General features: G+C 48.5%; 1 protein-coding gene across 1 annotated transcript; it reads right to left on the bottom strand.

Moving 5' to 3' along the window:
- Positions 1 to 1005: 1005 nt before the first annotated feature.
- smcr8b (Smith-Magenis syndrome chromosome region, candidate 8b) lies at positions 1006 to 10553 on the bottom strand (the record flags this gene model as incomplete). The annotated part of the gene is made up of 6 exons (XM_084319484.1): positions 1006 to 1521; positions 2485 to 2980; positions 3493 to 4641; positions 6225 to 6985; positions 9663 to 10075; positions 10365 to 10553. The coding sequence occupies 6 exons, from the start codon at positions 10551 to 10553 to the stop codon at positions 1074 to 1076; spliced, it is 3456 nt and encodes a 1151-aa protein (XP_084175610.1). The 3' UTR covers positions 1006 to 1073.
- Between the last annotated feature and the right edge of the window lie 678 nt (positions 10554 to 11231).

The raw sequence follows: 11231 nt of genomic DNA, 5'->3' as shown, positions 1-11231 counted from the left end.
CTACTCGTTTCTTCATGAAGACATGATTGAGTCATACACTTTAACCACATATTAGCCAAACCATAGCACCATAACCGGCGCTGATCTGTCTATGCCTGATTGTACCCATTCTGCAATCTGTTAATAAAGTTTTCAATCAATTGAATGAATGAATGCAGCCTAACTAGCCTTTCCCCGAGACAAACTTATTCCAAATGAAATGTGACTTAATCCGCTGCAACTTTCTGCATACAGTACGTTCCTATGTGATTAATCTCTATGTCTGCAACGCCGCTAGCGTACAGAAATATTCTGAATAAATGGATTAGGGGGATAAATCCTCATACCAGTGCTTTATATTAGCTTGGTACCAGCCCCAAATCCGATATTGGTATTGGTGTATAGCTAATCTCACTTAAGAGTTGCAGAGAAACTTGAGAAATGGTGGCATACAGTAACTGCAGATGGGAGCCGTTAGCAGCAATTTGATTGGCTCCCAAATTCCCGATTGGCTCCCTTGTGTCCAAACGCTGTGGCTCACCTCAAGGTCTTTCTCAGCCTTTTCTGTCTCCGGTAATGATACAGAAAACCAGCCAGGGACCACTTTCATTATTTAGTACACACTGTTCCAAACATTGGTTCACCTAGAAAACAAACAAATAATACTAGAAATGTACATCTATCTTTATAAGCAACTCCAGCCCAGGGACTATACTAAACGACATCCTGAGGACCTACCCCGGTACCCGGACCTGAGTTTAAGAAGCATCGATGGCATAAGATCGATGATCCTACCATAGGAGGCAAGCCCGGCATATTCAGTAACATGGAAGCGTGTAGATAGAAATGCGAAATACAAAACGGATGATTCCCTTTCCTGCATCTCCACGCACTCGCTCGCCTGCTCTAGACGACACGTTTCTAGAAACATACAGTAGATCTGATGACCTGTAACCACAGCAGCGTTCAGACAGTACAGTATAATCTACCTGCATGCTGTTCCTACAGAACAAACGTGCAGAATTAGGCTCTGGATAGACCTGCACTTGGTGCGTGAGCCGGTCAATGTTTTTGGATTCATATTCTAGCCGCTTCTACGGTGCCAGTGTGTTTCTATGGAGATGCGTGGGGCTGTAGGAGAAGCTCAGGACCGGCGGGCCACGTCCCGCATGGCGCTGTCTGATGAGATCCGACAGGAAGTGCATCACTCTCAGGTCGTCGTCGCTGCTGCAGAAGCCCCGCCCCAACAGGAAGTCCTTTCTCCGCGCTGCCTCGTCGTCGAACCCGCCGTCGGGGAGGCGGAGCGCCGGGTTGAGCGCGAAGAGGAGCGCGTGGTTGGCCAGCGCGGTGAGGCAGCTCTCCAGGTGCAGCAGGAAGGTGTTGCCCCTGCAGATGGCGGTGAGCGGGTCGGCCAGCCGGCTGACCACGGAGCCCGAGTAGGAGGGACAGCGCAGGGTCTTCTGGTCCAGGTCCAGCAGGGCCAGGTAGCGGCTGTAGCGCGTCAGGGACGGAGGCACGCCGGAGGACGCGGCGGACGGAGACCTGGCGGAAAGAGACGGGGGGTGAGACGAGCAGTGGGCTGTACCGGTGCAAAGGTAAAGGGTGCATTTATATAGCGGCTTTTATCCAAAGCGCTTAACAATTTTGTTCCTCACATTCACTCGCACGCCGCCACACGACCATGCAAGGTGCCGACCTGCTCATCGGGAGCAGCTAGTGTCTCGCTCAAGGACACTTCCGACATGCTGCCCGAGCGGGAATCTAACCGGGAACCTTCCGATTATCAGACGACCGCTCTTCCTCCTGAGCCACAGTCGCTAAGGTCCCAGTAATATTTAGGAATAGAGAGTGGGGGGGGGTTCTGGGTTTCTTCAACCAATCAAAATCATCTAGGGCGGAAGCTGAGGGGTGGGAGTCGGTGCTGCTGTGAGATAATGTGGAAAGAGAGGATTCTGACAGTCGAGAGCGGGAGAGTTTGTAATGTCCTGTATCTCAGACTACAGGGTGGTTGTGCCAGTATCAACTCCTCCTCCTCTGCATGGCTAGCTGCCGTTCGTGGAAACGATTGAACGGAACCCTGGGACGGTTTCAGAGTGCAACGGGCTCCCCAAACTGCATACTATCTGAGAGGGCCATGGTGCATTTCTTACTGGGCTGCAGACATTATGTGTTTGATAAATGACTTCCGAGAGATTCAGGTGCTTTGAGGACAATATATAGTTGAGAAACACCAACTAATTTCAGAAAAAGTTATAGTAATAAACCCCAAGTGTTTTGATTGTGAAAAACCTTCACGAGATGAAGACTTTCACAATCAAAACACTTTGGGTCTATTACAGGTTATTTTTTCCTCTGTGCGTTGTCCTTCAAGTGTGGCGGAATTCATCCTTCTAGCACCTTGGTTGAATAGCAAGCAAGGTAGTGTTTTCTTTAGATCAATACAGATAAATAAGTATACACACAAACGGATGAACAGCCAATAACAGCTGGTTAGGCGGGCGGTACCTGTGTATGCCTATTAGACGCCAGGTGAGCAGGTCTGTCAGCTGGAGGGGCGTGGTCAGGCAGGGCAACGCCGAGTTTCCATGGAGACCAGGAGCAGGCAGGAAGAGGGCGAGGGTCGTCACCAGCTTCCGGACGGAACTCTCGTCCCCTCCGATCACCACGAGCGGCCGTCCGCTCAGCAGGCAGTACACGGCGTGCTGGGAAAACGAGTACTGCTGCAGGAACCGGAGAGCCCTGGTCCCGGCCTTCCTCCTCCTCCCCCTCCTCCGGAAGCCGTGGTCGCCGTGGAGACTAGGGGCCGCGGAGAGGACGTCCGGGGTGCAGGGGGAGGAGCTGGTGAAGCTGGCGCAGTCGGACGCCTCGTCCACGCTGAGGGGGAGGCTGGGAGGAGCCCAGTGGCTCACCTCACTGAGGGCCGCGGACGGAGCCAAGGCCACCTGGAGGTCAGGCACCAGCCGGGACCAGCGGGTGATGGACTCCACCGCCTCTTCCACAGCTAGAAGAACAGATCCTTTATACGTTACTGTGCAAAAGTCTGAGGTCGCCTGAGGGAAATGCATTTATTACATTTTTACCCATGGCACACTCCAATCAATGTCTTATGATGGAATGTAACAAACCCATGTACATGGAATCACTTTGCTGCTGTGTTACTGTGCTATCAAGAGTGAAACACTGTCCTTCAACCATAGAGTGAAATGCTGTGTTCCCTGTGCTACTGTGTTACTGTCTTACTGTGTTATCCCTGCTCTCTCACAAGATATCTAACGTTTTGAAAAACAAGAAATTCAAATAAACATTTATTAATGTTTATTTGTATTTATTCTTGTCTTGTGTAGTGTTTTTTGCCTGAGCCGATAAACACTGCTGCCCAGATAAATACAATAACTTGAACCGTAATTTCCTCAGTGACCTAAGACTTTTGCACAGTAGTAGTGTGTTAGTAACATCTGACAGTGGAAAGGTCTCTTTAGGGGATCAGAAACGGTAATGATGTAGATACGTTACCCTGCAGTGATGTCTGCATGCTCTCTGATCCACTGTCTTCATCCACTTGGTTCCTCTCCTCTTCACACTGGACTTCATTACCCATAGGTCTTTGCTTCAAAGACCCCTCTCTGCGGACTGGATCCTCTTCCTGGACAGGCGCTTCTCCCAGGACTTCATTTCCCATAGTTCTCTCATTTAGTGACTCATCTTCTCCCAGGACTTCATTTCCCATAGTTCTCTCATTCAGTGACTCATCTTCTCCCAGGACTTCATTTCCCATAGTTCTCTCATTCAGTGACTCATCTTCTCCCAGGACTTCATTTCCCATAGTTCTCTCATTCAGTGACTCATCTTCTCCCAGGACTTCATTTCCCATTGTTCTCTCATTCAGTGACTCATCTTCTCCCAGGACTTCATTTCCCATAGTTCTCTCATTCAGTGACTCATCTTCTCCCAGGACTTCATTTCCCATAGTTCTCTCATTCAGTGACTCATCTTCTCCCAGGACTTCATTTCCCATAGTTCTCTCATTCGGTGACTCATCTTCTCCCAGGACTTCATTTCCCATAGTTCTCTCATTCAGTGACTCATCTTCTCCCAGGACTTCATTTACCATAGTTATATCATTCAATGACTCCTCTTCATCCTGGATTGGCTCATCCTCTTCCTCTCTGAGGTCAGTTATGAGCCTTGTCAACTCATCTTCTTGTGCTAGAGTGTCCTCTTCCTCTTTCAGGTCAGTTATGAGCCTTGTCAACCCGTCTTCTTGGGCTAGAGCGTCCTCTTCCTCTCTGAGGTCAGTTATGAGCCTTGTCAACCCGTCTTCTTGGGCTAGAGCGTCCTCTTCTTCTCTGAGGTCAGTTATGAAACTTGTCAACTCATCTTCTTGGGCTAGAGCGTCCTCTTCCTCTCTGAGGTCAGTTATGGAGCGTGTCAACTCGTCTTCTTGTGCGTCCTCCTCCTGGAAGCCATTACCCAGGACCCTGTGCTCCGGCTCTTCCTCTGTGATGGCCATGAGGTCTTCGGGGAAGATGGAGTCTGTGATGCTCAGGACATCAATGCTGTCCTCGCTGTTGGTGCGTCTGGTGGACGACACACGCACACGCCTGCCTCCCGGCTCCGCCCCCGAGCGCCTCCCACAGCCGTCCGTCAGCCCAACTGACATTTCTACTGACACAAGGGTTACATTAAGAGAGGGGCGTTAAACTGTGTTGAGTTTGGTTCAACTTCACACATATCAATACTGGTCTAACCAACGGAGAAGTCCAAAAGAAGTCCAAATACTGTCCTTCAACTAGGGATGCACCGATCCGACTTTTTCAGTCTCGATACCGATACCGATACTTGGGTTTGGGTATCGGCCAATACCGATACCGATCCGATACCCATTGTCCAAATATTTTTTCCAAAAAAGTAAAAGAAAAAAAATTAATCCATGTTTTTTTTTTTTTATATATTAAAATATATTTTGTTTTTGTGAATTGTAAAGGATCACAAGTGTGTTTTTGATTTGTTGTAAACAAAGACAGAAAATAAACTTCATTAATTCAATTAATAAACTGTATGCCTCACTGTCACTGTGTGGAAGAGACTGGAATCATTCTTTTGTGCAAGGCAACATCAGGCTTGACTTAAAACTAGGGATGTCCCGATCACGTTTTTTTGCTCCCGAACCGATCCCGATCATGTGATTTTGAGTATCTACCGATACCGATCTTTCCCGATCCGATCCTAAAAATAAAAAATATTTTTTTATTTTTTATTCAATAAACATGACCATGGCAGACCAGCCACACTCTCAGACCCAAACGCATTTCCTTTGATTTAATTATACATCAAATGATTTATGTCAAGGATTGCAATGCCTCGCTTGAATGAAGTTAACTTTTCACCTGGATAACGTCAACATTCAGGGTGAATGTAATGTGAGAAATTGGGATTACAAAATAAATAAATAAATAATTTTTTTTTTTTTTGGGTCTGAGAGTGTGGCTGGTCTGCCGTTCTGCAGCTGGATACTATTGGTTTGTTTTGGCAAAATTCTTCTGCTCTGTGTGACAATAAATAAATGAATGATGATATGCAATTTAAAACCAAAACTAAGGCCTCAGTATGAGTTTAAGACGTGAACATGGTCATTTTTTATTTATTTTTTTTGCCGATCCCGATCTTCGGAAAATCACGTGATCGGATCGGGACATCCCTACTTAAAACATTAAACATTACTTTCCTAACTTAGTGAAACTAAATGTAACAAATGAACACATAGATATAAATGTACTGAATGGTTATAAAACTTTTAAATAAAAAATTATAATAATCAGATTTTTTCTTTTTTTTATACCCGATCCAGCTACTTTACTGATATCGGTGCATCCCTACCTTCAACCATAGAGTGAAACACTGTCCTTCAACCATATAGAGTGAAACACTGTGGGCTAGATCCACAAAGAATGGATTGCACGGTGCTAGTTGCACCCTTACTTACAATTCATCATGAATTGAAAATGGGGGACCCTGATGTAAACAAGACGAAAGTCTTTCTCTGGTCTGCATCCCCTTAACAATTGTGTGTATTGAGCCGTACTGTATTGTACCCATTCTGCAAACTGTTAATAAGATTTTCATTCAATCAATCACAGTGCAGATTGATTGATTGAATGAAAGTTTATTAACAGACATCAACAACTCTGCATATAACTAGTATTAGAACAGTAGAACAGGGACAACCGGCTGCTGGTCCCTCGTACCTCTCATGTCGTGTCCTGTGACGCCGCTCTGCGTCCGGTACGACCTCTCCGTCCCCAGCACCTCAATGCTGTCCCCGCTGCTCATGCTTCCCGCCATCTCCATGGCGACCTCGAGGTCGGGGGTCGCCGCCCTCTCTCCCGCTGCCTCCAGTTTGATGGGGACCTCCTCCACGCAGGAGAAGAAGGACTCCAGGCTCGGCCGCTCCGCGTGGCGCCCGGCGCGGCCGTTCCCGCCCCCTCCTCCCGCCCCCCGCGGCTCTGCGGCTTCGCTCTCCTTCTCCTCCTCCTCCTCCTCCGGGTTCCACAGCTCAAACAGGAAGTTGGTGAGCGTGAGCTGCCTGGAGAGGGCGCTCGCCATGCGCTTAGTGTGCAGGGCGCTCCTGTCGCCGCGGAGGCAGCGCTCCGCGTCCGTCAGCTGTTCCATCGTCAGGGACAGGAAGTAGGCGTCGCTCAGCTCCTCCAGGGTCTTGAGGCGGCGCTCGAAGTTTCGCGAGGAGGTGGTGCTGGAGGGGGAGGTGGAGAGGGAGGGGGTCAGCGACCCGTACGAGTCGGCGAGGTCGTCCGCCGGGTCGTAGGGCAGGAAGTCGGGCTGTTTGAGCTTCCTGTTCGGGTAGGAAGTGACCTGACGGAGGAGTTCCCTGTGGTCCTGGATGGAGTGCTCCACGGCTGCGAGCTCGTCCGCAGTCTCGTCCGCCTCCACGCTGCCATTGGCTGTCGTCCTCTGGAGCTCTGCCTCCCTCTGCAGAGTGGAGCGCTTGTGCCTAAAAGAAAAACAAGGCACTGAACTTTGAGAGGCTGTGGTAAAGGCACTGAACTACAGATCCACCGCAAATGGATTTCCAAAACTGATAAGAGGTCTTATCTGGGGAAAAGCAAAAGCTTGAAGCATCACATGACAGTAAATACTATGGAGCATCTATTCAGGGTGAGGACCGCTTCCATGATGCAGCGGATGGTTTGTTACACAGAACCTTCTGAGAAGTCTACTTGGAACCTGTTTGGAAAAGGGCAGGCGCTTTCAAAAGATACTTAGTTAATAGCAGGTGATCCATCCATGTCTATCACGGGCTAACTTCAACCAATCAGATCAACGAACTAGTGACTAGTGACATAGTGGGGGAGGAGGCGCTGAAGAGGAGGCTAGCTATGTAGTTAGCATTAGCTATGTAGTTCGTTAGCATTATCTATGTAGTTAGCATAACGCGTCATATCTCGCGATCTACGAAAAAAGACTGGATTAGCGTGTAATAGCGCACAAACTACAATATTTAGAAATGAACTGATTAGTCAGTGATGGACTATGAACAATGCCTGTCAAATGAGCCATACTATTGTCTCCATAGCTATAATACAGAACACACGATGGGTCTGCAAACATCGCTAAAATGGTCAATAACGCTGGCGCCATTGAGTACAGATGGGGAAAGGGCGTGGCGCCCAAAGAGTTAACAATGCAACGCATTGCTGATGATTCTGACATCCGAGTTAACAACCTGTTTAAATGACATAAACAAGGTCATAAACGAGATGGCTGATCCCATTCAACTCGATGTTGGCCAAACTCAACGTTTTCCACACTTGGCACCGATGTGCGTTCACACACTACACAGTGACGCGATGACCCTTCCTTCTTTTATAGTTTCCTTCATTCAAAGAAGGTAGCAAACGTCACACCTAAACCACGGCCATAGCTGCCAGTAGTTCCTCACGGGACGCTGATTGGCCTGAACCGCTGTGGTTCGGCCACAAGCGCATAACTTGAAGCCTGACTAGATGGATTCACGCACGATCGTGCAAATCCAGCTGCCTCGCAAGGTAACTATTTTCATTCCATACTGACACAATAACATTAACAGCGCTGACTGAAGACAACTGTAATTTACTCCACAGTGCAACACAAAGCACATGTCGGTTGTCTCCAGTCGGCTTTTACAGACAGGAGCTTGAACCCATTGACTTTGTATTGGATGGTTTGGCTTGTGCTGAAAAAGGACTCGGGACCGATTAACAACATCATTGGTAAGTGGCAAATAGTGGCTGGTGTGGGAGATGAGACTCCCTTCCCCCATCTCTCTTTGATATCTCTTACCCATCTTTCCTTCCTAGCCCCATCCCTCTCCCCATTCCTTCCTACCCACCTTCCCCACCTTTCCATTATGTCCCCAAAGATGTCACACCCCTATGTTCGTGTATTCCTGTGGCCCCCACCCCATAAAGATGTTCCAAGATCCGGTGGGGGGTCTCTCTTCCCGGGTGTCCTAGCTAAGCACCTCGTTGAGAGTCATCCAGCCTAACTCTGACTATTTTGTATCGATACTTTGAGTTAATAAACCGTATTAACCAGGTCTCTTTTGACCGAGTAAGTTATTCAGCTTCGGCTATTTTCCACCACAGTTGGGATGGGCGACGTCAGTAATCCATTACTCGAGTACTCGCCGTTTCAACTGAACTTGTCTTTGAGGGTGCTCGATTTAAAAAGAAAATAAATATGATCGCCGAAAGTGCTCGTTTTTGTGCCACTGAAACAGAAATCCCGCGAGGTGTGACTTGTTGCAGGAAGACGACAGCAGTCAGCTGTGGAGCATGAGAGCGTATCGCCAAAACGTTGTTCTGTTGAAAGCTAGCTTAGCGTTATCTAAAAGATAAAAACAGCGGTTCGTGTTTGTGCATTTCCACATTGTGCCAACAACACGTCGCCCACCTTGCGTAGCGTTCATAGACTAGTATTAATACGGACATGCCGTTCCATGAGCAGAGAGACCTGCTGCAGACACACATCCCAAATGGTAAACTGACTGTTTTGACTGCCGATACGCATTAAGCATTGGGTATATTGTTGTGCATTATGTCAGCAGAGCGAGACATAATACAATCAGTTGTGTGTGACTCAACATAGGGCGACACAGTGGCTTGGGAGGTACAGCAGTCGTCTGGTAATCCGGACGTTCCTGGTTCGATTCCCGCTCCTCCCGGGTAGTGTGTCGAAGTGTCCTTGAGCAAGACACTTAACCCCTAACTGCTCCCGATGAGCAGGTTGGCACCTTGCATGGTTGCCTCCGCCGTCGATGTTTGAGTGAATGGGTGAATGTGAGGCATAAGTTGTAAAGCGCTTTTGGATAAAAGCTGCTATATAAATGCAGTCTGTTTACCATTTACCATATCTCGTTATTGCTGCAGCCATGCGCTTTAACACTTTGTCGTGTGGCAGTGAAAGGGTTAAACCTTCTGTATTGTCGCAGTGAAACGGTTAACCATTTGGTAGTGAAAGGGTTAAGAGGCGTTCTAAAAATGTATTTCCCTAAAACAATTACTGGAGCACTAGTCGAGTAATTCATGCGGGAAAACATTACTTGTGCCCGTCCCTAATAGTGGCTAGGGTTCCAAAGAAATCACAACTGTCCCGTTAACGTCTGACCCCCGTGACCCCCGTGACCTTACTCCAGCTCTCTCAGCTTCCTCTGCAGCTCCGAGGCGAAGGCCCGCCTGTTGCCCGTCTTCAGGCTGTCGGAGGCCCGGGTGAAGCGCGCCGACAGCTCGGCGAAGTGCTCCATCAGCTTCCCCTGGTCGGAGGACACGTAGGCCAGGCAGAAGGGCCGCACCATGCCGCGCGCCTCCAGGTCGTACAGGGTCAGGTGCTGCACGTAGGCGAACGCGCTGCAGGCCGAGTCGCCCAGGATCACCTTGGAGTCGTCGCTGAAGTTGAGGCGGGGCCCCGGGTGGGCGGAGGGCACGGCGGCCGGGCAGGACGCCTGGTAGTCCACCGACATGAGGCGCACCGAGAAGTGGCAGAGGTCGAAGGAGCCCACCACTTTGGGGTCGTCCGGGATCGTCCGGATGGGCTGCGGCCCCACCTGGGATCACAGACGCACACAACACACACACACACAGACGCACACAACACACACACACACACACACAGACGCACACAACACACAGACAGTAAAAAGTATTTTTTTTTTCTCTGAAATGTAATTGAGTAAAAGTACAAGTATACAAACCTAATAATACTTGAGTAAAGTACAAATCCCCCAAAACAGTACTTTAAGTATAGTAACAAAGTACAATTACTCAAGTACTTTACACCCCTGGTTTCTAGAAGCTGTTCTTGGACACGTTCGACAAAAAAAACACCAAACACACCTGCTCTGAGAACTCCGCCACCAGGATGAAGTCTCTGTTGAACTGGGCTTTAGAGGAGGCCAGCCAGGGGTGCGCGGGGGGCAGCAGGGGCACGGACAGCTCCTCGGGCAGCACCACCAGAGCATCCTGGCAGTCCTCCGGGTCTCCGAACCCCTCCCTGAACGCCAACAGGTCCGGCGAACCGATCATTATCACTCAGTCGGTAGCAGCAGCGACGGCCATGGAGGGTCTCCTCGTCCTTTCACAGGAGAACTGTCAACGTCCAGAATATCCACCTATTTTACCCGCCAAGTCGGTGTTTCTCTGTCCGTCTCGAGCCCATAACACAGCCCAGGTGTAGCGCGAGGCCCTCAGCTTTCACAATGATTCTGTCCGTCTCGAGCCCATAACAATAAAAATAAAAAAATTATTAAATAAAATTTTAATTCATAATTAATATTTTTTTTAATAATATTAATAATTAAAAAAAAGACCTAACCTTAACTAACCTTACTGTCACTTGTCCTAATAAACTAACCTACACTGTAGGCTGTAGCACTCAACACTTTGATGAACATTGTTACTCAGTTGTGCCCTTCCTGATGACTTGTCGTACAGAACTTGCAAGTCGCTTTGGATAAAAGCGTTCAGCTAAATTACTAAATGTAAATGTAAAAATAACAGCTCGGGTGTGTAGCACGCGCCCCGCGGTGACTCAGCGGTTAAAATCCCGCTCTAAACGAGCACGACGGAAGAATTCAACTGGTTGCGCAGTAGTTCACCAACAACAGCCGTATAGTTGAATTCGCAATCCGGGGATAAATCAATTTAATCCACACACACGCAGGGGGGTAATATAGGCCACCTAAGGTAAACCGATATCGGTTA

The sequence above is a fragment of the Notolepis coatsorum genome (genome assembly GCF_963971535.1).
Source record: "Notolepis coatsorum genome assembly, chromosome: 7".
Classification (NCBI taxonomy): Eukaryota; Metazoa; Chordata; class Actinopteri; order Aulopiformes; family Paralepididae; genus Notolepis; species Notolepis coatsorum.
Note: the sequence above shows the minus strand (reverse complement) of the source record. Positions and strands in the feature narration are given on the sequence as shown.